Here is a 26,171-nt window from a genome sequence, read left to right as displayed (position 1 = left end):
CAGAAGAGAACAGTGATGGATTCAGCTATGAAGAAAAAAAGAGACAGTGTCTATAGCCGAACTAGAGCATATTGGAGTATGTAAAGAGTGTCACAATAATTCAAATAAAATGTTTAAAAAGTACACTTAATAATATTTGAAATCCATAACTGTACTACAGCATACCCATGGCACAATTGCATTAATTTAATTTGAAAGCAGACTCATGAGTAAAAATCTACAGAGTTTTAAAGACATTATAAGTCACAATCACCCATATCCCTCAAAAACTTCTTCAAACTAACATTTCTGATACAGAATGTTAAAACTCTGCTATCGTTTAAATAATCCTGTGTGTTACCACCTGTTTCAACAGTGAACTTGTCCAAGGCTGCTTTAGTCATTCTGTAATGAAAAAAATTAGAGAGTGAGAGCCTTTGGGAGGCAGAATTGTATGTGTGGCATTGAAAAAGGTGTGTATGACTCATGCTGCGTGTGGGCTGAAGCAGTCAAAACAGCCACCCCTCCAATCCTATCTGCTTCTGCTCTTTGCTTTCCTGTCTCACTTAGTTTCATTACATATTCCTTTTCAACCATTCATGTTAACCCATCCTCTGCAGAAGTCTCTGCCTTGTGTCTCTGCAACATGATGAGCTGTGATGCATTGCTATGATGGTTTGTGTCAGCCCGTGGCTGTAGCAACAACATCAGACACAAAGCACGGTCTGGAAGTGACAGGCCCAGTTGTCTGATTCAGGATCTGTGTCCCTGCTGTCAGTTCAGAGTGCTACTGGAAAAGGAAGAGAGAGTGGGGGTGTTGGCATGGTCAGATAAAAATAGAAGGCATAGAAACACAATCAGGAGGAGTAGTGGAAGAAGTCTCAAGTGAATTGATCAAGTATTTTGTTAAAGGAAAAGAGGTCAGTGTGCTCGTTGGTGACAGACATCTCAAAGGTTTGACAGCTCAAACTGTGTTTTTGAATCATGGATGCACTTTAGGAATCTAAGATTAACTGTCATGCAGGGCTGTTCTCCTTACTCCTGATGTAAATATTCTATTCATACAATATAACTATCTCAATCTTGAAACAGATACCTGTGCTCACGTAAGTATCATGTCTTTCTTTTGAGGAACTAGACTGTGTCTGCTATGTATCTGTTGTCAGTTATTCCTCTGGATTTCCAGACTCTTAATACATTCACCAGCAGACCTCACTCCTCTAAAGTTGGCTCCATTTCAGCTGCTCCGTCACATTTCTAATGGAGTGAAAGGGCACTTTGGCCCAGAACATTGATTACCTCTATCTGTCAGAAGAATCATTGCTGCTCTATTTGTTCAGGGCGATGATCAGTACAATGTGTTTCACTCTAATGCACTGATGATAAAAGCTGTGATTTTTGTTTCAAGTTGTTAAAAAAAAAAAAAAATTATCTCAAAAACTTTGAATAGCGAAACAAATTACTGTTATATATTATACAACAACTTAAAGCAGCAATATGTAGCTTTTCCACCTTTAAATAGTAGTTTCAAAGGTCAGATTAACAGCACAATAACTTTCAACAGGGAGAATGGTGTCTCTTCTATATGTCCACAGCATGGCCCATTTTCCCGTTTACTGCAGTACATAACTGGCAGTAGGCTGAGGTCATTTGGTGAGAAGTACGTACAGCTTTACGACACTATTTTACTCATAAAAACAAGCTAGTTAGCCCATCGCTGTACAGTTTGATACTATGGCTGAGGCTAAGAGAAAGAAAGACGGTGAGGGATGAAACTAAGAAGAGGAAAAGAGAGAGTGACCCAGCAAGAAGTGGTGTGTACATCCCTGCAGATATTATTTATAACAGATTTTGACCAAGTTATGTCTCAGGTTTGCATACAAATAAATAAATCTATCTAAAGTTGTCCCTTTCATGTCAATCTTCAAGTAAGCTTTTTTAAGTTTTGAACCTTACAAACCTTTCTCTACTGGTATAATTAATTACCCTCTGCAATGTAGCCAATGTAGCCATATAGCCACGGCCAATAGATATCATGGTAACAGTTGAATACATGGCCACATACTCCACATGCAAACAGAATGCAAACAACAGGCTGAAGATGCTTGCAGAGCAAAATCTGGTAATATTAGTAAACCGTATCAGTAAAGACTGAAAACTTTTTAAGAATTGTCTTAACTGTCCAACCTGGATCCAGTTTGAGCTCTGAAGGTAAAGTATTCCACATGTTAATCCCATGAACAGAAAAGGCTGTTTTTCCAAGTCACTGTTTACAAAATGTCAATTTATTGTCTCTATCAGACACGCTATGTGTTACAGAGCCTGACAATCTAAGTGGGACCACAAGGTCACAAAACATCTGAGGAGCTTGATGATTTAAACATTTGTGGAGAAGTTGAGTAGCAAATTTAATCAAATTGTTTGTTGTTTTTTTACAATGATGGTCACAATGACGTAACCTTATCGGCTTTCTGTCTAAGATTTTAATTGCTCTGTTGTATATTATCATCAGAGGCTTGATTGTTTTAAGTGCTGCTTGTGACCAGGAGGTTACACATTAGCTGATATGTGAAATAAACCATAGTGCATTTGCAGCATTTGCAGCATGACATGGTAAACAGTCTCTAATAAGCCTAAATGTAAGTTTGCTTTTTCAATCCTACAATCTCCATTGTCACGTGCTTCTCATATTTAAGGTGATACTTTATTTCCTGAACGTGTTCAATAAATTGCCCATTAATCTTTGGATTTAACTCATTGGCCTCTATAGAGGACCGGACCCTGAAAGATAAGCAGACAGACACATTTTTCTTCATGTTGAATGTGAGACATGAGCTCTCAAACCAAGCTGTTATCCACTATAAATGATGGGAAATCTGTGTAGAGACCGATGAAGTGGTTTTCCCAGATATAAACAGGACTGTATCGTCTGTATACATCTGAAAACCTGCTCCAGCACAGAAAAGTAGTGTCCCAAGGACAGAACCCTGTGGGACTCCTGTTTTAGTCACTAGAAAATAAGATTTCTCATCATAAAGTCAACACATCTCGTTATTAATGTAAACCACTGCTACCGCTTTGGCAGGTTTATGGATAAGAATTTCATGATTTAATGTATGAAATGCCTTGTTGAGATCTAGTAAAACATCCCCTAATATTTCACCTCTGTCCAGCTAGATTTAAAGGGCCCATATTATGCTTTTTCTGATTTTATATGCTCTTTAGTGTGTTTTCCATATATCCTGTGCATATTTAGGCACATCTATTTGCAAAAATTCAAAGTCCACGTAAACGCGGCTTCTCCTACGTCCTCCTGTTAGCTGCAGCATTAGCTGCATGTAACGCTCGGTTCTAGCCCCCTTCGAAAAATTTTTGCCAGTGTGACGTCTTGTCAGTGTGAGATCACTGATCTAACTCCATTGGCTCGTTGTGGCAAGCCCTGCAGTTCATGTTGCACGCCCATTAACTGTTGCAGCGTACACTGCACCGCTGTTGCAGTGTACGAATGGGTTAGTGTTGTACTTACTCTCTGATGTACGTCACTTTGGATAAAAGCATCTGCTAAATGAATTGTAACATTGTAGTGCTAATGATTATGCTCCCTCGGACAGAGCCAAAGTGGCTGCATTCCCAATATGGTAAAAGGGGCGGGACATCTCCGAGAACCGTGCTGAGCGACTGACCAATTACGGCAGAGCCAACAGGCCGACCAATCAGATCAGACTTGGCACACGTGGGGACTCTGAACGTGGGCACATCAGAGCCTTAGAGAGAGAGTCAGAAGCGAGCCGGTGCATGGAGCAGCAGTAAATGAAAACAGACACTTTTTTCGAACTTTAGCTATTGTAAACATACTTTAGTAGGTACATAGATTAAATATACGAACCCCAAAAAGGGCATAATATGGGCTCTTTAAGCTGCTCTATAAAAAAACAATTTGCATTCTCTCTGGAGTAATGCTGACGGAATCCTAACTGTAGTGGGGGTAGACTGATTTACAAATTGTTGAGCAAACACTGTCTGAAGCATCTTGGAAATACAGTTAGGATACTAAGTGTCCTGTAGTTACATGCCTTGTCAGCTTCTCCTGATTAAAAAAAAAGGCATTACTCTTGCTTGATTCTATTTACAGGGGAAACTCCCACTAGTAATTGACAGGTTGATTAGATGAGGTTTTACCAGGGTGTTTTTCCATTTCTGAATCAATTTGAGGTTAATCATCATCTGCAGTAGCACACTGTTTGACATTTCTCTGCACTGTTCTGTTTTGTTGTTCTGTTCTGGGAGTACCACTGCCCCGCCAGAAAATATATCCATTATTTGTTAAGCTATGAGACATATGAGAGTGCAAGCATATCTCTATTTTTGGCCCGTACATGCTGTGACATTAAACTAGAGTGCCTACAGGCTTTATCATGAGAATCTGTGACAAATGCATTGAAGATAGTTTGTTTATGTTAATCAATTACAAAATCAAGTAGTCAAAATTTTATAAGGGTAGAATCATGACATGTACCAAATAGCATCAGGACTTGGAGTCAAACCTGCACCCAGTGTGACATGACTAGCCTTTTAACATGGGGCGCTTGTACTACTAATTGGGTGAACTGAGTGCACCTGTTTTTTTGGGGTGGCTTTTTATGCCTTTATTTAGAGATAGGGCAGTGGATAGAGCCAGAAATCATGGAGAGATAGGTGACTGACATGTGGGAAAGGAGCCACAGGTTGGATACGAACCTGGGCCATCTGCTTGGTAGATTTCACCTCCCAAATTTTCTCTAGAGCTTATGAGGCTTCAGTAATCCAAGTTAGAGAAATAAAGTGTGATTCTCACAGATAGTCTTTACAGAATAAAAATCCTCCTTTTTTGTTACTGGTTCTCAGCTTGTAACTTTGTAAGATATCACATGATTTGAAGCCTCATATTAGCTGTGTACTTGTGGATTTTATATAGTGGAAGTATAGTGGATTTGTTCCCAGCCCAGTATAAGAAAGGCATCTTTCAATCATCAGAAGGGCTAAGGATGTAGTAAATCATGGCAAAACTGTGACCTGCTGAAATGGTATTCAATACTATTATATGACAGTCTTACATCATATCAAAACCCTTCCATTACCATCAATTTGGAACCATCTAGAGAACCAAACCAAATATTTTTGCCTGCAAACACTTGGTATTTGCAGCCAAATGAAAAACTCTCATGTAACAAGCGGAAGCGCCAGTATTTATTTCAAAAGCGGTGTTATAAATCACATTCTTGCAAAGGACAAAACCTCAAGGACATCAGCCATTTTGGGGCCTAGCTGTAGACCGCCTCTCTGGTGCATAGGCGGTAATCTGTGTGGAAATTATTTTCGAGTCATAAACCCTCCTGAGCACTGTGACTGATACAGAGCTGGAGGACAAGAGTGAAGAAAAAGGGGGACGGTTGCCAAGAGATAGAAACAGGCAGCAAAAAACACAAATTATTCACCACGTCAGTGGAAAATCACGCTCACGTGCATGCTCTGAGGGTCGCAGATGTGCTCTACCACAGTGAGCGGCAGCAAACAAAACTTTAAGTGCCATGTGAGCTTTTAATTAGCTGAAGCACTTAATGTGACACGAGGGATTGACAGGGAACCATTACCTGTTGAAAAAACACATACTGCATTAATTTCACATTAAGAAGGTGCTTTAAGTGAACTGTGACCGGGATGACCACAGGCTGTGAGTCACACGGCGCTGTCACAAGGACATACAGCTGTGTGATATGGTCAAGCACACAAAATACATCCTGATATTTCTGTTGTCATGTTGTAGTCACGGTAACAGTAATTGATTGAGTCTCAGGATAATGATTTCTCTCCATTTCTGTTTGTGTTTTTATATATTTGTGTGTGTGTCTGTGTGCATCAAATGGATCCATGCTAATTGATGTTCTGATGGTGTACTGTCCTTTCTAGGACAAGAGCTTTTAGTGTCTCTCTCTCTCTCTATCTCATCCATTCTCTCTTACTGTCTGTCTTTGATAAAGCTCCAACTCTAACGAAGCCAACAGCCTCCAGCAATAGCCCAAACCAACACAGTGCAAAGAGACAGCCACAGCTGCACTTACTGATAACACTATGAAAGACTATGTGAAAGTGTATTTCTGTGAATCAAAGTATGGGTATGAGAGCAGAGAAAAATTCAGCCAGTGGGTGTGTGTATGTACCTAATAGTTTGCTTTAAGCAGCTGTTATTGATATTTATGATAACGAATTGAGGACAATGTGACATGCCTGGCAACTGTAAGGCTTTTCTGTTTGTGTTCAACTTCCTTTCCCATTTTTCAACACACTTTTCTAGCTGATGACATATCACACCTACCCATTGCATAAACATCATTATAAAACCATGAGAGTCACATTCATTGTTTAGCCAAAGCATGACTTCCCAATTAACTGGCCTAAATCTTTCAGAGGACAGAAATATCATGGGACAAAGAAGTGCTCAGTCATGGAAAATTAAAGAAATCCCACAGCACTTCACCCAAGAAGAGGGTGTGACTGGAAGCAGGGAGGCACACATACACACACACACACACACACACACACACACACACACACACACACACACGCACACACCTGTGAGTATAAGTGGATGTCTTGGGATCACATAGCTGTTTTGAATTATAAGTGGCTGTCTGCTTTAAGAGCTGTGGGCTTAAAAATATAGCAACAAACTTTAGAACGTGGATTTAAATTTTTGCTTTTTATCAGGTAAGACATTCAACTGTCTGCTCTGCATGTTAATTAGTTTATACTTATCACAATCTTGTGTTAATATGCTTAGTGCTTTAGTGTGTAGCTCCATGGGGAGGGTAAAGCAAAGAGACAGAAGATTGAAAAAAAAAAAACTACTCAGGGAGAGTGCAAATAAAAACATGTCCTACACACACAGGGTGAGCAATTGTAGTGTGAATTAAGAGATCAATACTTCTCATTAACAGATGATAAGCATATATTGAGTTCCTTAAATCTGTTTGATTTTCACCAGAATAAAAGAGGATCCTGCTCTTTCATGCTTCTCTGACAGGCCAAGACATGTTCATGTCACCCCAGTAAAATAAAAAATCTCAACTCTTCTGGTCACACTTCAGGAAGACAAATTGAAATGATTTTTGCTTCTCTGGGCTTTGTGTCACAGCCCGGTCCGCAGTGCGTGCTACGTTTGCCCCTCACTGGATTCTGAACAGACCAATTACTGTAAAAGACTGCCTGACTCAGGCTGTTAGTCCTCAGTCCACTCTGAAAGGAAGACATATTGAATGGACTGTTATATATACTGTATCTTTTGATAGCGTTTCCATGCGTCCCACAGAGACACACAAAATATGTATGTCAGTTGCAATGTTTTGAGCTAAAGGCAAATAAACAACGTGTACTCTAAAATGAGACTTTTATTTTATTCAATTCTGCTGATTGGAGGTCTGCACTGTGGTTGCAGGTACATTAGCTAAATTAAATCAAGGAAAGATTTAACTGGATTACTAACTAACTTCCTCAATTACAACAGCTCTTCCCTGAGTTTCACGGGTAACTCTCTTACATCTTTCGGTTTATTTTCAGACTGATTCAATTTTCCAAGAAGTTCAAAACTCTTCACCATTATGCATTTTGGAGGATGGGCTTCAGTTTACCAAATGAACGTTCTTCCAAATCATCTTCTTTACCATCAAATTCTGTATTCACATCAGACCATACACATTAGGTCCATACAGATCCTGTGTTCATATTGAGTGGTTTGAAACATCCATGAAGTAGGGAATTGTATAGCAGTGTTTGCATGTGTGTGTGTGTGTGTGTGTGTGTGTGTGTGTGTGTGTGTGTGTGTGTGTGTGTGTGTGTGTGTGTGTGTGTGTGTGTGTGTGTGTGCTTGACATCCCTCAAACACTTCGCATTTAGTTATAGATTCAAACTATTGATTTGTAACAGCTTTAGCGAGCTTTCACATGCCATGATCATGTACATGCACAATCCTATATGTGACAACGGTTACATTTGTGACCCCAGATCAGGGAGGTTGATTGAAGTTTTTTAAAACTTCAGTGTAGTGGCACACACTGTCTGTGTTCTACAGTGTTTTTGGTCAGTACTGTTCAACTTCCCTACCCTGTGTTTTAATATACTGTGGTATTAAAACATAGAACCATCCTGCATCAGTCTGCCAACACTGCGGATGGATATGGCAATCTGCTCATTTGATTTGATTACCCCTCGATAGTAAAGTCTTGCACATTCTCCAGCTGTTTGCCTGGCATGAGTGTATTTTAATGGATATGTGTGTGTAAGTGCCTGCATGCCCTTCTCCCTTTGTGTGTGTGTGTAAGACAGACTGAGAATAGCCTGTCTGGAATTTGATGCCAGTGGTTGAAAAGTGCTTGCCAGTTTGGCCAATTAGTGTCTCAGTTACAGCGTCACTTGTTTGTCTTAAAAGGAAACTGCTGCACACAATGACCTTTTAAGTTTTCTGAGAGGCTGAAGGTGGTCTACAAAGTTCATCTTTTCCTAAAGAACTGTATGGAAAGAGGGCCTTTTAATATACACTTCATGTGCACAGCAATGGATTTCACATTATACTATCATGGGTTTGGTGGGTTTGTCTGTTTGTCAGAGGCCAGATGAGGAGGTGGTGGTGGACCAGGGAGGGACCAGCTCAGTACTGAACATCCACTATGAGAAAGAGGAACTAGAAGGTGAGTAACGTGCATGAAAACTAGTCCTTCATAATATATATCGCCTGTATCAGAAATCAATCCTGCATTCACAGGGAATGTTTTTAGCGCACATTTTTGGTTTCTTATGCTCACCAATCAACGGACTGCAGGGTTTCTAGCTCTACCCTTTATGGCCGGATCGGTACGCTTGGCACCTCAACAGAAGGGTAGCAAAAAAGTAGGATGGTAGGGATCGGTTATTTTGGTACCATTCCCAACTTTCGACAATGAAAACACCAATAAATGCGTACCATACCAAACCGAACTGAACCGGACCGTTTGGTGGAAACAAGGCTTAAGATTACACCTGATTATATATTTATTAGCAATTAACTATGCACTTATTATTGATAACATGATTTTTGTAGCTAAGAACCAGTTACTTCTAAGAGCTGTAAATCCATTTGAATATAACAATTAACATATTTATAATGTGTTTTAAAAAAAAAAAGTTTTCTTAATGTATAATAAACATCTTGAAAGAACTCATTAGGGCTTATTCTTGTAAGAGGTGGCCTCATGCTTAATACAAAGACTCTATAAAGCTTTACCAAACACAGAAGGGCTAATACTATGTCAACATGTGTATTTTTCAATGAATAATGACACCATGTACTTGTGTAAAACTATTGCTCCTTCTTTTCAGGCCACAGGACCCTGTTTGTGGGGGTCCGGATGCCCCGGCAGAGCCACCGTCACTCCAAGGCCCACGGCTCGCGCCATCGCAAGAGAGACAGACGGGCTGGAAGCCATGCGACACAACAAAGCGAGGAAGCTGAGACAAATGCCTCCAGTCACGGTAACACACAAACACAAAACCTTTCCTTAGGCTGCTGCATTGGAAACTGTGACTTTGTTTATTCACGTCAGACAGTGTGAGAAAAAAAAAAAAAAGGTCATGCTTGGTGTCGAAAATGTACCTCCCAGCATAGAGGCAAAGGGTTGTAAAGCAAAGCCTATCGATTCTGTGGGCACCTCACATCCTTGCACAAAACACACACAGTGCTCTGGGCTAAAATTGACTGGCCTGGTAATTAGCTACCACAGAACAGGAACATCAGCATGTTGCGTGTGTTTGCATATGCCGTGGTAGATTTTTATGTGGATGTATATGAATATGTATGTATGCCAGTATACTATTAAATGGTTTGTTAATACAAAGCATGGTGTGAAGTACGTCTTTGTGATGCTTTAGTCAACCAGTTTCCCTCTTATTCTTCCCTCACATCCTCTCCCTTCATCAGACACACCGTCCCAGCGGGTCCAGTTCATTCTGGGCACAGAGGAAGACGCTGAACATGTGGCCCACGAGCTTTTCACTGAGCTGGACGAGATCTGTGTGAAGGATGGCAAGGATGCTGAGTGGAAGGAAACAGCCAGGTCAGGGTCTCTCCTGGGAGTCGTTAATAAAGCCTCTGACAAGCCGGCAGCTCTACTCCTGTACTGTTACATCACAAGTGCTGGTTCCATATGAAGCTTAGTGGATCATTCTTTTCTATAGAGAAGTTGTTCCAAGGAGAGGGCATTACTGCCGTCTGCCTTTTACATGCTCATGTCAAAGCCACATGATGTTCTGTAAATGATAAAAGGATCTTTAATAAATATGAAGTGCTGGGTAAAATTAAGACCTAGTTGAGTTAAGAGCATGTTTCTAATGATCACATGACAATTCGTTTAGTTTTGCAGTAGCTGTCATATTTTATTTTTAAATCCTAAGGTGTACTCAGTGATAGATTATTCTTCAAAAACGCAACTTAACAGTTTAAAGCATTACGAAATAGAGAGATCCATATTTCCCTTGCATTCTGTAAAATGACTAATTGTTAATCCTAGTATAAAAAAAGGAATAAAATACAGAATAAATAAAGATGGTATTTCAGAGGCCAGTCTATATTATAAAGAAAATGTGGTTTTGTATTGACAATACATTGGTAGAGATGGAACCAAAATCAATGTTAGCTTTATTCTTGTTTTTAGCAATGTTCTACATCCCTATAATCCAATTAAATAAATTACAGAGGACAGGCCAAAACTGGGTATTTGGAATAATATGTACTTCTTTATACAGTGTAGGATTCATCCTGATCAATATTGTAATGTACCTTTGTATTGTTTATCATTATATTGTCCCCTCTCTGTGTCTGCACTGCGGTCAGATAAGGATTTACTCTTAATCAACTGAAGAAAACCCTAAAGCTCTCTTAGGATTATAAAAGTATAATATAAGTAAAAAAAAAAAAAATTTGAAAAATCACAGCCCTTATGTCTTGCCTTTCTTAACCTCATAGGTGGCTGAAGTTTGAGGAGGACGTAGAGGATGGCGGGGAGAGGTGGAGCAAGCCGTATGTTGCTACTCTCTCCCTTCACAGCCTGTTTGAGCTCCGCAGCTGCCTCATCAACGGCAGCGTGTTGCTCGATATGCACGCTGACAGCATCGAAGAGATCGCAGGTAAGACATTTCAGTACCACAGTGCTACCTATCCTCAGTAAAGAGGCCATTTTTCTGATCTTTTTTTTACAAGAATGTGTAAAAAAAACTTTTTTATAATATGTGTTAGTGGCTGGTGTCACTTTGTCAAATACATATATGGTTTCACACTATATTTGGTCTAGCGCTCGCCTGCTGTCTACCACCACTTCTTGCTCATGTCCTTGAATAGATATTTTACAGTCATTGACATAAAACAGGCTCTATCTCTCAGATGAGATGCCGACAGGATTTGTGCTACATGTGATTTATGCTCTAAGATAGAGAGACAGAGTCACACACACATCCACACACAGTACAGGCGGGGGAAAGGGAAGCATCGTCATCATGCTGGATGCAGGAAAACACAAAACAGAGACACATTATCTGACCTGAAAAAGTCTAGAGATACTTAAAATTACTCCGTATGTTAACATAAACAAGCATCAAATTGTCAAGGAGAATTTCATGCTCTCTGTTCAGCCGTGGCTGCAGACGCTCTGTGACATAAAGCTGAATGGTTTTGTTGCCGAGTAGATGTTTTAACTTGAATATGCAGCTGAACCTTTGTTGAAACAAATTTGCAAAATGTATATTCAGAAAGGTATCACACACAGTTCAGGTTTATTAGCATACCTTTGTGCAATTAACTATGCGCCTGTATTTTGCATGCAGGCACACGACTGGATAAGAACTGAACATCCAGGTCCGTGAGTGTCTAAATAAGGCTGCACGGTTATTTCAGCGATTTATGTTGAAATCGCTATATTAACATGCAAAATTTCCCTTTTACTACAGCTAAATTGTATTCAGCAGTTAAATGTTAAAACAATGCTACGATGTCACATTTTCATCAAGCAGACTTTTTTGTCCAAAGTGACGTTCAATTGAGAGCAATAACAACACAAGTAAGGATCTAGAAAGGAGGAAACAACGTCAGTAAGTGCTGACAAAGAGCTTTAAGTCCAATTGAACACCGGTTCTGACAGGCAGAGCAGAGTGCAAAGGGTGTGTAGAAATGTGTATCATCACCAGCAACAACATGAAAAGCTTCAATATCAGTAACATCATCAATGACTATTCTTATTAATATCAACACCATCCTCAATATTATCATTAATATCATCTTCATCTTCATCATCATCATCAACATCATCAGTAGCATCAATATCATTATGTGCATGGGTGTTCATGAAAGAGCTGGGTCTTTAGCTGTTTATTAAAGAGACAAAGGGACTCTGCCAAGCGAATGGAGTTTGGTAACTCATTCCACCACCAGGGGGCGCCACAGAGGACAAAAGTCTAGCTAGAGACTTTGGGCTGTAGTGAAGGTAGAATGAGGGTCCCCTCAGTGGCAGAGCTAGTACACTGAAGGCATTGTAGACCTGGATGAGGGATGTTGAGGTATTGAAGAGCCCTTTTCATTGCTGTTTTGTAAGTGTTCAACAGGATTTTGAATTAGATGGGAGCAGCAGCTGTTTGGGTTGGTTGAAGACCAGTCGTGCGGCTGTGTTCTGGATCATCTGCAGAAGTGTGAATGTGAGTGCAGGGAGACTTACCACTAAGGAGTTGCAATTGTCAATGTGTGACATAACAAGAGGATGTAGCAGAAGCTGTGTTCCATGTTCTGACAAGTAGGATCTGATCTTTCTATTGTTGTATAGGGCATATTGACACAAACAAACAATCAAGACCTCAAAGGTTAGCTGGTCATCAATTATGACGACTAGGTTCCAGGCAGACTCTGTGGGCATGAGTTCAGTTGTCCAAGCTGGATATTAATCTGTGGTTGCATGGCTGGAATGACAAGGAGCTCAGTAGGTTGAATTGAAGGTGGCGTTCTTTCATCAATTTAGAGATATTGACAAGGCACACCTAAATGATTATTAATAATAATCTATAGCGTTTTTTTTTTTTAAGTTGGCAAAGAATGCTGTTGTTATTAATTGTTGTTTTCAGGATATTGATGGTAGAAACCTTATCAGTAAAGTACAAGGCAAACATGTCTGGTATGAGGAGAGTGGAGGAGGAGGTGGATGGAGGACTCATTTAAAATTAAAAAAAATATATATGTGCATCTGTGGCATCATCTTGTTTAGATAATATTTGGTCTTAGCAGTTTTTAAACTGGAGGAGAATGATGCAAGTCGTAACTCATTATCGCTTAGGTCAGTGGACTTTCTGGATTTACGCCGTTTTCTCTCTCATGCCCTGAGCAGAGTTTGTTTTGAGGTGAGGCTAGTAAGGAGCAGAGATTGTTTCATTAGACCTCATTAAAAAGCTAACTGGATGTTTTGGTATTATAAAAGCATTTTTGGTGGGGCCTGATGGAGTTCCAGTAGACATGATATGTGTAGAGGTGTGACAGTCAGATTTGCTGTGGAGCAAGTCCAAATGAAATCTAGAGAATTGTCTACTTTGTGTGTGGGAGGAGTGGGGACCTATTTGAGGTCATTTAACTCATACATTCATACACACAAATAAATATATGCAGGGTTCAAGGCTCAGGGTTCAATCAGCCCTCCTCACTGTCAGTGTTTCAAGTTTACAGCCTGAACGGCCTTGCTGCCTGCAGCCAATCCTCTTCTCCAACACTCCACTGCTCCTCACGCCTCCCTCTCTTCTTCACCATGTGACTTTTACCAGCTGCACCTGGACTCAATTCCACAGACAAGACGGTAGAAGAGACATACTTCTTTACTTAGTCATTTATTTTTGGAAGAGTGGCAAACTGAGACCAAGGAGTATAAAGGAATGTTGCTATCAACAGCATACTTTTAAAAAGACTCAGTTGAAACAAATGAACACTTCTCTGGAGCACAAATAGTTCTGGTGAGATTACTTGATTCAGTGATTTAAACATAACATTACTGAATATTCAGGGATTCAAACGTCAATGTTTAAAGCATTAAGCTGATAATTAAGTAGAATTCAAAAAGCTAAATTAATGATGCAAACTGTGCTTTGGAAGTCAGCATGCCCTTATCAGTCAGCATGCACTAATCAAACCAAAGAGCGGATTTAAAAAGTCTGACATTTTGACTAATGACTCTCAAATTTAATTGAGATGTAGCTTTCTTAATTAACAGTACCAGGGACTTTTAGTTTACATGAACAAATTATGAGATAAGTACTATAAAGGATGCTGCATGCACCTTTAAAACTAGATATCACTGTTTTTGTTAAATGAGTAACTTCCTCATTCTTCAAGAGACAAGCTTGTGGAAGCTGTACTCTCAAATGAGAAAGAACTCAATGTGAGAAGGGGGGGCTGTGTTAGACTAACTAATTGTGACTTTTGACTTAAATGTAGGCTCCTTTTGTGCAGATCTCTTGTCACTGTCCATGGCTGATTATGCTGCTGCTAAGCTTGACACATTAGCACTGGCCTTGAAGTGTGCTAAGAATAAATCCAGCCACTGCAGTGTGTGTGTGTGTGTGTGTGTGTGTGTGTGTGTGTGTGTGTGTGTGTGTGTGTGTGTGTGTGTGTGTGTGTGTGTGTGTGTGTGTGTCTCTGTGTGCGTGCGTGTGTGTGTGTCTGTGTGTGTGTGTGTATGTGTGTGTGTGTGTTACAGTTTGATTGACTGGAGGAAAAGGACAGAAGGAAAGATCCTGTTCTGACTCAGCAAGTCAGCATGAAAATGAAAGGAGAGAGAGGGATGGAGAGATGCTAATTATCCTCTCTGTTCCCACATGACCACACATGTCTAACACATATTGACCTCCCCCTTCCAACGGTCACGGTCTGTTCAACACTGTGCCTTCATATATCGACAGATCTAATTATTATTATAAGAGAATTTCACATTAGAACTACCAGTTAAAAGGGAAAAAACGCTCTATCTGGTATTTTAAGAAAGGCTCTATATTTGGAGCATCAAGATTTTTTTTAATTCCTTTTTTATGTGCACAGCTTATTTGTAAGAAATGCATCAAAGGTCCCGTCAAAGCAGGGGGGTAAACATCCATACAGTAGATACAGATAAAAAGCTGATAAAAGTTGCCTGATTCCAATCATTTGAGAAGTGTATGTGTTTGTCTGTGTGCTGCAGACATGGTGCTGGACCACCAGGAGGCGTCCCATGAGCTGGACGACAGTGTGAGGGTAAAGGTGCGTGAAGCTCTTCTGAAGAGACACCACCACCAAAACGAGAAGAAGAAGAACCTGATGCCCATTGTACGCTCCATTGCAGAGGGAACACGCAAACAGTCCGAGACCCATCTGACAGGTGGTTTCCTGAAGTGCTGGCACAAATAAATGAGGGCACAAAATAGACTTGATGTTGACTTTGCACATCTGGCTAAAATTATGATTGAAGTCCTATGAGCGTGAATTGTCATGGAGTTTATTAAGTTAAGATAAAAGATATAGAGAATGATGAAAGCAAAACAACAAGGGAATAAAATAAAACTTTAGAAGAAAAGAAATAGGACAACTTAAGATTCAGCTACAAAATAATTCACTTTGGCTGCCAATGGATATCCTGTATGTTGTAACTCTTTCTCTCTGTCTCTCTCAAACACACATGCCTTACTACTGAGCAGGGTCAGCCACATCTCCCGTACCTCCTCCAGCCACAGAGTCAGCTAAAAATGGAGGCGGACAGGACAGCAACCAGGTGGACCTCAGTAAGGTAATGTGTACGGATGTATTCTGAGAAAGCCACAAGATAATGTAGGAAAGAAGAGTCGACATTGAACATGGTGACACATCTAACGTCATCAGTCTTAGACATTTCTTCATATATCAGTTCTATTTATGTAAGATCTGTAATCATTGTTTGGTGAGCTGTCAACACATCAAATAGGTCACATAGTGCCCCCTAGGAAACAACAGGAGAACTACATCTGATCAAATTGCATCCAGCAGCTTAGGACCATCACTGCAAAATGTTACAGCCCCATAGGACACAGATAAAAGGGTACATTTAGCCATTTGTTTGCACCTGATATTTTAGTTAGTATCTATACGTTTTATTATCCCTAATTCAATAAGTCAAGGAAAGGTTGTCCGGCTTCAGGCTGTCCTCATTTCTATTTTCCCTGTTGATTCTAAGTGAAAGGATGGAGTGATATTCCTGACAAATAAATACTAAAGTAGGTATTCATTTGCATTCTTAACTGATACAAACCTCTGCCTTGTCTCACCAGGTGGACATGCACTTCATGAAGAAGATTCCAGAGGGGGCTGAGGCCTCTAATGTCCTGGTGGGAGAACTGGACTTCCTGGAGAATCCCATTGTTGCGTTTGTGCGCCTCTCCCCCGCTGTGCTTCTCACAGGGCTTACTGAGGTCCCCATACCTACCAGGTAGAAGACACTTCTCTCCTTGCTGATACAAAATAATGTGTCCAAATAAAAAATAAAAAATAAAATCTTGCTTATTCAGTAATCCAGGATTATGTACTGCTGACATATTTCAGGTTCCTCTTCATTCTCCTGGGCCCCGATGGAAAGGCTCAGCAATACCACGAGATTGGACGCTCCATGGCCACCATCATGACAGATGAAGTATGAATGCTCAATTTGGCTACAGGATTCAGAACAAATGAAATGTTGGCTCTTGCAAAGAGGGCAGTTCACTTCCACTGTACTTCACTTTTGTCTCAATCAGATCTTCCACGATGTAGCGTACAAGGCAAAGGACAGAAGTGACCTACTTGCTGGGATAGACGAGTTCCTGGATCAGGTGACGGTCTTGCCTCCGGGAGAGTGGGACCCCTCCATCCGTATCGAGCCCCCAAAGATGATCCCCTCTCAGGTACACAGCTTGACTTTACTTACAAGTTTGGATTTTGTGATAGGAGTAACACTGCCTTTATTGGTAAAGTTTGGATTTTTGTTTGATCCTGATTGTCACTTGGGGTCTGCAGGAGAAGAGGAAGATGCCTGGAGTCCCTAATGGCACAGCCTGCCAGGTGGAGGAAGAGCTACATGCTGAGCACCACGGGCCAGAGCTGCAGAGAACTGGAAGGTATTCTTTTGATATCAATCCTGTTCAGACAACACAGACTTGGTGTTTCTGAGATTGTTGCTGTAATCAATTCACCCATCAAAAAGTGTTTCATATCAGGGTATACTGTTGTAAAATTTACCTGTGGATTAGGTGCCAACAAAGGATGTGTGGGAGAGCCTGGTGAGGGGTTTAACACTCTGCACCATGTTTGACAGTTTCTTGAGGCACAAAATCTGAAAATAGATTTGTGTGAAGCTGAGGTGAGATAATCAAGTGACAAACACAATGACCAAAAAGACAATCAACACAAGATAATTTCATATTTAATGTCTAATAGATGTTTAATTTCGTGCAGTAGTGCAATGATGTTAAAGTGTACGGCCAGATACTAATAAGAAAACCCATCAGAATGGTTCCTAGTTGTAGTCAGACGTGAATTTCTTGAAATCTTTTATCAGCTCTGTGTTTCCTCGCAGGTGTTTCTCCACAGGTTGAATGAGGGAAAATCTTCTGACATGACTTACATGACTTCTCCAAATATAGCATAGCAATAACAGAGATTTTGAGAGGAGCCCTCAGAAGAGTGAGGCATTTAATTATCCTTCAATTTGAAAAGTTACCTAAAAAGTGAAAAGTTCCACCTTTAAACACATTAGATAGGTTGCTTGAATTAGTTCTCTAAAATTGGATGTTAGAAAACTAGAGGTAGTTTGATAATTGTGTTCTTTTTGTTGTTGTTTACCTTCTTTTTTTTTTACAGAGATAACACAAAATCAAACCGTTTTAGTTGTTTATTTTGAAATGTAAGAGTTGGACTCTCATGGCAAAGGCTTTACAAGCTTTAGCTTTAAGTTAGATGAAGGGATTGTTATCACTTGGCTTAAGCCCAAAAGGTAATTTTACCTCAACTCAAATGGAGGTATGACTCAAAGTGAACCATAAATCATAGTTATGTTTTATAAGCAAATATTCCTATTCTTAAAAAGGTAAACAAAATGTTTGTGTTCACATGATCATGTTATAACCTTAACGTTTCAAACAAACAACCTCATCATCTCTCTGCTTTTGTTGTGTGTGTATTCAGGTTATTTGGCGGTCTGATCCTGGACATAAAAAGGAAAGCTCCGTTCTATCTGAGTGACTTTAAGGACGGCATGAGCCTACAGTGTGTGGCCTCCTTCCTCTTCCTTTACTGTGCCTGCATGTCTCCTGTCATCACGTTTGGAGGACTGCTGGGGGAAGCAACTGAGGGACGCATTGTAAGAGGATGAACACACAAAGACAGACATTCAAACTGAGGCAATCGCTCAATTCAGCTTAACCAAGACCTTCTCTCAATAATTGCAGAGTGCCATAGAGTCCTTACTGGGTGCTTCTATGACTGGAGTGGCCTACTCTTTGTTTGCTGGGCAACCTCTCACCATTCTCGGCAGCACAGGTCCTGTGCTTGTTTTTGAGAAAATCCTCTTCAAGTTCTGCAAGTAGGTATCGCAACAACCACTCTGGCAGTTTTACCATCACCATCCTCAGATTTGTTTTGTAAACTGGTTTTGTATCCTTCTCTCATCACAGAGACTTCGACCTGTGCTATCTCTCGCTGAGGACTTGCATTGGCCTGTGGACGGCCCTGCTGTGTTTGCTGCTTGTAGCCACAGATGCTAGCTCTTTGGTGTGCTACATCACACGGTTCACAGAGGAAGCCTTTGCCGCCCTCATCTGCCTAATCTTTATCTACGAAGCCTTGGAGAAGCTTATTCATCTTGGAGAAGTGTACCCCTTTAATGCACACAGTGATCTGGACAAACTCACTCTGGCTTAGTAAGTATACAAAATGATCACACTGACAGCATCGCTGGTGTGAAGTGCTTTACTAGTTTGAGGTTAATAAGTTAATTATAAGGAGAATTAAAGGAAAGTTGTAGGTGCTCAACAGGGAGTCCTACAGAGTCAGCAAACCAATACAGAATGGTGTCATCAGCAGAAAGGTGCAAATTAAAGTTAACCAACAGAGTGTAATGAATACAAAATGTAAATAACTCAGGGCCCAGAAAGGATTTTTTGGAACAACTTATTTAAGTGGTGGATATATTGATTGATTGGATATATCCAGACTTGACACACTTTGTAAACCATTAACAAGCACTGGAGTCAAACCTGTTATTGCAGTGTCTGAATGAGAAGGAAATGATCAACTGTATAAAAGTTTTCAATAGTCAATCAAAACATGGCACAATGATTTCTCTTGTTTTTCCTCTAAAAAATCCCAGTTGAGTTGGTACTATGCAACGGTCTGAAAACAATCCTTTGAGGGCCGTAAGATAATTATTTTGAGGAGAAAACTCTGAACTTGTGTGGTATTTTTAAAGTAAATTTGTATTGTTCATGGACATTTTTTTCATAGTTATGTCAAAGAATAGAAGTCATTCACTTTCTATGAGCATCTACATTTTCCTTGTTATCTCTTTGTTCCAGTTTTCCTTCTGAAGCATTCAAATAACAGTCTCTAAGCAGTTCCCTTTAAGTCTGGCCTAATTTGACTGTGAACTCATCCTTAAATAGTCGACCACTGATATTTCTTCGGTGTTACCTCCTCTCTCTCTCTCTCTCTCTCTCCCTCTTTCTCTCTCTCTCTCTCTCTGTAGCTGCCGATGTACAGAGCCTGATAATCCCAGTAATAAAACCTTAGAACTGTGGAGTAAAAGAAATATCACAGCCTTTACCGTACCCTGGGCCAACCTCACTGTGAAGGTAACGTAAATATGCAGGAACATGCTGACTCATTATGTCATTGTAACTTTCACATGATAGCACATGCTGCCTTTGCTCCAACGTGTTTACTAACCCCCTCACCTTCCCTGGAGCAGCGAACCTATCTTAAGCACCTTTGCAAACACTGAAGGGAACATTCAATTGATTAACTTTTACTGCTTGGTGGGTCACTGAGCACACCAAAGGCTTGCCTCCATTCTTATATTATGTGATTTTATCTTTTGTGTGTTGTAGATCATTTTTGCCTATTAGATGTTTTAGATAAAACTCACTTCTGGTCTATTTTCTCTTGGATCATCAGATATCATTATGTTTCAATCTCACTCTGTGAATGTCTACAGGAGTGTGTAAATCTGCAAGGCCAGTTCGTTGGGACAGCTTGTGGCCACCATGGCCCCTACACCCCAGACGTTCTCTTCTGGTCCACCATTTTGTTCTTCTCAACCTTCTTCATGTCTGCCTTCCTTAAACAATTTAAGACAAGTCGTTATTTCCCCACCAAGGTAAATAATCAGTATGACTTCTCTCTTAACAAAGGCCTGCCACATTAGTTACCACCTAAATTGTTGTCTCTCATGTCCAGGTGCGGTCCATGATCAGTGACTTTGCAGTGTTCCTCACCATTGCTGTCATGGTTCTGCTTGACTATGCAATTGGCGTTCCCTCCCAGAAGCTGAAGGTTCCCAGCAAATTCCAGGTATGTAGGAAATTACATCAAAATCGACCTGGATGGTTATGGTTGAATCATGACTTTACTCCTCTCTGATTTGATCTGTCAGCCCACCAGAGATGATAGAGGTTGGCTTATCAGTCCAATTGGGCGCAACCCATGGTGGACGGTCCTGGCTGCAGCTATTCCTGCAGTTCTCTGCACCATCCTCATCTTCATGGACCAACAGATCACTGCTGTCATCATAAACCGCAAAGAGCACAAGCTACTGGTAAGACTACAACTTGAAATCCAGATCATACAGTTGCACTTGAGATGGCTGCAACTCAAGATAAAGCAAGATAAAGAGCATCCTCCACTAATTTGAAGATTTATGGTTCTACGACTAGCGCCTCTGGTTTGCATGTCCAACTGTCCTCAGGCATGGTTATCATAGGTGTTTCAGGGGTGACACAGGAATTTAACACCTCTATGATACCTTCATGTTAGCAGTAAAAATAGATAAGGAGAGGAAACTGAAATGGTAAACATATACTTAACAGACGTTTGTGTGCTTCCTGTCAACCCTTCAGTGCAGCAGTTGGACCATCCCAGTTAAAAAAGTCCAGAGACACCACTGAAGATACTTAGCCATAGAATGTTATCCATCAGTTACACATAGGTGCGTGAGAGTGTGTAATTAGGCATTAGATTTGACCCCGGTGAGCACCTTGCAAAGCTGCCTTTGCTATCAGTATTTAATTGTGTGTATTCATTGGTGAATGATTAAAAAATACTGTAAAGTGCTTGGAGTGGTTGAAAGACCAGAATTCCACTGGAATTATACTGTATATGTTTGGTCCATTTACCATCTATGAAGTTCTATCGCTGCAATCTTGCCTCCCCTCTAGGCTTAGTTCTGTATCTATCAGTCCTTCTCTCTCTTGTGCAGAAAGGTTGTGGGTACCATCTCGACCTGCTGATGGTGGGGGTGATGCTGGCTGTGTGCTCCATCATGGGCCTGCCCTGGTTCGTAGCAGCCACCGTCCTATCCATCTCACACGTCAACAGCCTGAAGCTGGAATCAGGGAGCTCGGCACCTGGAGAACAGCCACGCTTTCTGGGCATCAGAGAGCAGAGATTAACAGGCCTGGTCATCTTCTTGCTCATGGGCTGCTCTGTTTTCATGACTGGAGCCCTGCAGGTTAGTCAGACAAGCTATGCAATAATGCTACCCTCTGGCTGGAACATTTAGTCAAAGGTGTGAGGGTAGAACATGAAGAACATGTGACTAAAGCTCATTAATGTGTGTTTCTTTTTCTAGTTCATTCCTATGCCAGTGTTGTATGGTGTGTTCCTTTACATGGGAGCCTCTTCATTGAAAGGGATCCAGGTAACATGCAATCAGACATTCATGAATGTTACAACATTTCCTTATGGCAAAGAATAATTTCTGATTAACTGACTAGCAAGATGACATAATAATTAGGGATGGGACTTTAAAGTAATTTCAATATATGAGTAGTCTCATTAGCTTATGAACGATTGATTGAGTACTTGCAATATATACATTTTTACTGTAAAGTAAATATGTCACACATGGGCCTCCCGGTGGTCCGCTGCCGTGTGCCGCTCATTAGTACTGTGTCTGTAGGATAGTGTCTTTAAATCCCACTTCTGAATAAAATGGCAAGTGAATGTCATTGTAACATACAGTATGACACTGTGGTGAGAGCTGTCCACGAGTCCGCAGTAACAGACACTTTGCCAACACATCGCAAATCAGCCCTCAATTCTGTCGCGCTTTCCAAATACATCTTTTCCACTCTTGTAGCTGTTGTTCGCTGGAATGGTAGCTTGTATTCTGGCTCGACAAACGCCATCAGCTCAGGTTGCTCCTTTTGCTTTCAGCGCATGTGTTAAATGGTGAATTGATAAATGGACTTGTAGCTTGTATAGCGCTTTTCTGGTCTTCTGACTACTCAAAGTGCTTTTACACCGCAGGTCACAGCTACCCATTCACACACTGATGGCAGAGGCTGCTATGTAAAATTTCCATCAGTATTAGCAAATTGTATTTATACACATTCACACGCTGCCGACGAAGCAGCTGGAGCAACTTGGGGTTAAGTGTCTTGCCCAAGGACACATCAACAGTGGCTGCTGGAGCTGGGGATCAAACCCCTGATCTTCCAGCTGAGAGATGACCGACGACTTCCGGTTTGAGCGATGACGGAGTAGGCTGCAGACCAGGAGAGCTCTGTTAAGATTCTGCTTTAAATTATACCACACCTACTCAATTACTTTTCAGTTTACTGTGCAAGCGTGCACAAACATTTGACAACATGAGAAAACCTACAAGAAAGCAAAACCAACATTCAGAGGAGCAGTCTAACGAAGATGACCAACACGAGGGAACGCTAGCTAGCCAAAACACTGAACACGCTGCTAGCAACGCGCCACTGACACTTGCAGACATGGAAAAACTAATCAAGTCCATGGAAGACCGCATCATTGAAAAGCTATCAGCCCAACTCTCCGCTGACCAAGCAACCATTGACCGACATGACCAGACAATTCAAGAAATGGAAACATCGCTTGGAGGCCAGATTAACAACACGGGAGTCCACCTGCTTAACCCTGTCCAAAGAAAACGAGACTCTCAAATTTAAGACGGACGACCTGGAAAATAGGTCGAGGCGCAACAACATCTGTATAACAGGCTTACCTGAAAAAGTTGAGGGTCAACAAAAAGAGAAAAAAGAAGGAAAGAGGGAGAGATGACTGACTACCACTGACCCACAGCTGCCCTTATGTTTAGGCATTCAACTAGTATTTTTGTACTCGAACAACAAGTACTCAAAATCATACCCATTCCTAATTAATTACATTTGTAAGTGCAGAGATACAGTTTTTAAGTCTTCCAATAGCTTTACTTTAATATTATAATGCAACTTGTAATAATTCAAATGTAAAATGTGCCAAACTGTTCTCTTGCTCCCTTGATCTCAGCCTGTTATTAATTTGGCTGTCCCGTCTTTGCCCTCTCCTAATCTAATTAATTTGTTATTAATTCAATGAGGCCCGACAGTTAATCTAACTGAATTTGTATTTCATAATCACTTCCTTTCTGTTGCCTTTATAACCATCTGTGTCCCGGCTCTATTCTCATTCATTCTTTAACCTCTCTAACTTTCTCCACCACCCACCTTGATCTCCTCAGTTTTTTGACCGTCTGAAGTTGTTCGGCATGCCAGCCAAGCATCAGCCAGACTTCATCTACCTGCGTCATGTGCCTTTGAGGAAAGTGCACCTGTTCACTGTCACCCAGCTCACCTGTCTGGTGCTGCTCTGGGTCATCAAGACTTCCCCTGCTGCTATCGTTTTCCCCATGATGGTGAGCTGACCATCACCAAATCCCCCTCCCTCTTCATTAGTCTTCAGCTTAAACAATTATTTTTCTCTTGTGTCCTGCAGGTGTTGGCTCTTGTTTTTATCCGCAAGCTGTTGGACTTGTGCTTCTCTAAACGAGAGCTAAGTTACCTGGATGATTTGATGCCTGAGTGGAAGAAAAAAACCCTCGATGATGCCTCCAAAAAGACAGATGAGGTAGTCTGAGTGGCATTATGAAATGCACACATGAAAGTAAACAAACATTCATGAATTTACTCTATCTGTTTGTGGCGGGCGGGGTTTTCTTTGAGGAATCACAGGTTATGCTCAGTGCCAAGACGGATGATACAACTTCTGTTCAGATTTCCATGGAGAGCAGCAAGCCAGCTCAGACTCCAAAAGCACATGACCCCAGGTTAGAACACAGACACACTTACACAGACAGGTCATCAGATTATCAGAGCTGAAAGACGCCTATCTGAATGCTTGTGTAACGTGAGGGTTGCATGGTTGCATGTGCTTCACAACAACACTTCCTTGTTACTCCACACATATCAGTCAGTTAGCCAATCAGAGGCTAGGAGTATGGAACTCAAGGCAAAATTTATGACAACCACAGAGGTAGATTCAATATTTTTTGGTCACATTTACTAGATGCTACTAAAATTGTTAAACATGTAATATGTATATATATTTGAATTTACTTGACTGATAAAGCTTACACTTGTCTTGTTTGGTTGTGGGGATTTGCGTTGCACCCAGTCAATACTAACACACGGATACCCTCTCCCTAACACCTAAAAAAACTGCCAAAACTATCTTCTCTCTGTCCTTCCTTTTCCTCTCCCTGATCCTCAGGTGTGACCCCTCTGATATTAATATATCTGATGAAATGTCTAAAACCACCGTGTGGAAATCCCTAACCTCCAATCAAAGGGACACTCGTCCTGTGGCTGCTAAGAAGGCAAGGCCATACCCTCTTTTTTTCCTCACCCCTGCCATCTAGAAATTCTCCTGCCACACATTTTGGTCGCTTGCTCCTTTTGTGCTTTGAAATAGCACCAGCTGGTGATTTCTAAATGTCATCAGTCAAACTACTATTTGTGCTGTGTTAATTCTGGGTTCGTTTGTGCTACCCTGCAGGATTGAAGGGATGGAGTTCATAGACGAATAAAGGATATCCACAGCCTGGCAGGCTCAGCTGTGTCACATGACTGCAGCTCTGGACCACGGGACACTGTGATCTGGAGGCTTTGACTGTCAGCCACTTCAGTGCTTAAGATAAAAGTCTTGATGATTTCTACCAGCTACACGCAACACATAATACTGATAACACAAAAGACGTACCTGCATGCTCTTCTATCTTTGTGAGGACTCACTTCCCAAAACCAAAACTCTGACCGTAATTCTGACCCTTTGAGCAGACACTAATTGCACCAACCTTTTAAACCAAACACAACAGCCATGTAAAAAAGTGGAAAACCTTCATCTTAACTGTCCTCATCTTCTATGTTCAGAAAGCCTTTGGTGATGAGTTCTGGCTTGTACACTGCCTTTGGCTTTCCATCTAAGATGTGAGGTTGAATGATGATACAAAGGGGGAAACTTTCCCCTGTGGCTGGTAAAAAATGAAATAGTATTTGAATGGCTCAGTTTGAGTTAAATTGTGTAGAGCAATGGGACAGGCTTTGGTAATGTAATCTAGCGACAGATCCTGGATTTTATCCGCCTACATTGGCAGTAAATAATGGAGGACACTGTGACAACTGCTGGCAGCCACAGTGATTCACTTAGATATGGGGACATTTGTTGATTCACAGCTGAAAGCCCTGCATTTATTTAATACCCATTGGGAGGTAACATCTCAATCTGCCAAACTCTGTCACCCGTCTATTCCCAAAGTGTCAACCAAAAAGTGTGGCTGGTTTGTTTTTAGCTCTCAGGGACACAGCTGCTGTTGGTCTATAAATATAGTCTTTACTGCCCAACATCAATGAAACAGTCCATCGTAAATTATTTTGTATTCCTTAGGTTAATGCCAGAGCTTACCATGGCTATAGACTTGATCTAGCACAGATAATAAGATCATACTAAAGCATTCTAAAATAACAGGCCAGGGAAAAATTATTCCGTCAAAAAGCTTACAATGGCCACTGTTTTCTGATCCTTAAGGAAGGTATTGATTTAACTTTCGGAGAATGTAGCTTTTGGCACTGTT

The 26,171-nt window shown here is 40.9% G+C and overlaps 1 protein-coding gene across 1 annotated transcript in view; it reads left to right on the top strand.

Moving 5' to 3' along the window:
- Positions 1-26,171, top strand: part of slc4a8 (solute carrier family 4 member 8) — a 32,806-nt gene extending 6,635 nt beyond the window's left edge. Inside the window, exons 2-25 of the mRNA XM_061042636.1 lie at positions 8,618-8,699; positions 9,367-9,519; positions 9,965-10,100; positions 11,009-11,169; positions 15,240-15,416; positions 15,733-15,821; positions 16,339-16,496; positions 16,610-16,697; positions 16,801-16,947; positions 17,060-17,160; positions 18,227-18,401; positions 18,490-18,623; positions 18,715-18,960; positions 19,785-19,890; positions 20,253-20,414; positions 20,495-20,608; positions 20,691-20,852; positions 21,513-21,764; positions 21,885-21,953; positions 23,784-23,957; positions 24,038-24,169; positions 24,265-24,368; positions 24,812-24,917; positions 25,097-26,171. Of these exons, the coding sequence (XP_060898619.1) occupies positions 8,618-8,699; positions 9,367-9,519; positions 9,965-10,100; positions 11,009-11,169; positions 15,240-15,416; positions 15,733-15,821; positions 16,339-16,496; positions 16,610-16,697; positions 16,801-16,947; positions 17,060-17,160; positions 18,227-18,401; positions 18,490-18,623; positions 18,715-18,960; positions 19,785-19,890; positions 20,253-20,414; positions 20,495-20,608; positions 20,691-20,852; positions 21,513-21,764; positions 21,885-21,953; positions 23,784-23,957; positions 24,038-24,169; positions 24,265-24,368; positions 24,812-24,917; positions 25,097-25,102 (3,234 nt within the window). The 3' untranslated portion in view covers positions 25,103-26,171. The remainder of the gene's footprint in view (positions 1-8,617; positions 8,700-9,366; positions 9,520-9,964; positions 10,101-11,008; positions 11,170-15,239; positions 15,417-15,732; positions 15,822-16,338; positions 16,497-16,609; positions 16,698-16,800; positions 16,948-17,059; positions 17,161-18,226; positions 18,402-18,489; positions 18,624-18,714; positions 18,961-19,784; positions 19,891-20,252; positions 20,415-20,494; positions 20,609-20,690; positions 20,853-21,512; positions 21,765-21,884; positions 21,954-23,783; positions 23,958-24,037; positions 24,170-24,264; positions 24,369-24,811; positions 24,918-25,096) is intronic.

The sequence above is a fragment of the Labrus mixtus genome, chromosome 7 (genome assembly GCF_963584025.1).
Source record: "Labrus mixtus chromosome 7, fLabMix1.1, whole genome shotgun sequence".
NCBI lineage: Eukaryota > Metazoa > Chordata > Actinopteri > Labriformes > Labridae > Labrus > Labrus mixtus.
The sequence above is the reverse complement of the archived record's forward strand: the minus strand, read 5'-3'. Positions and strand labels throughout refer to the sequence as shown.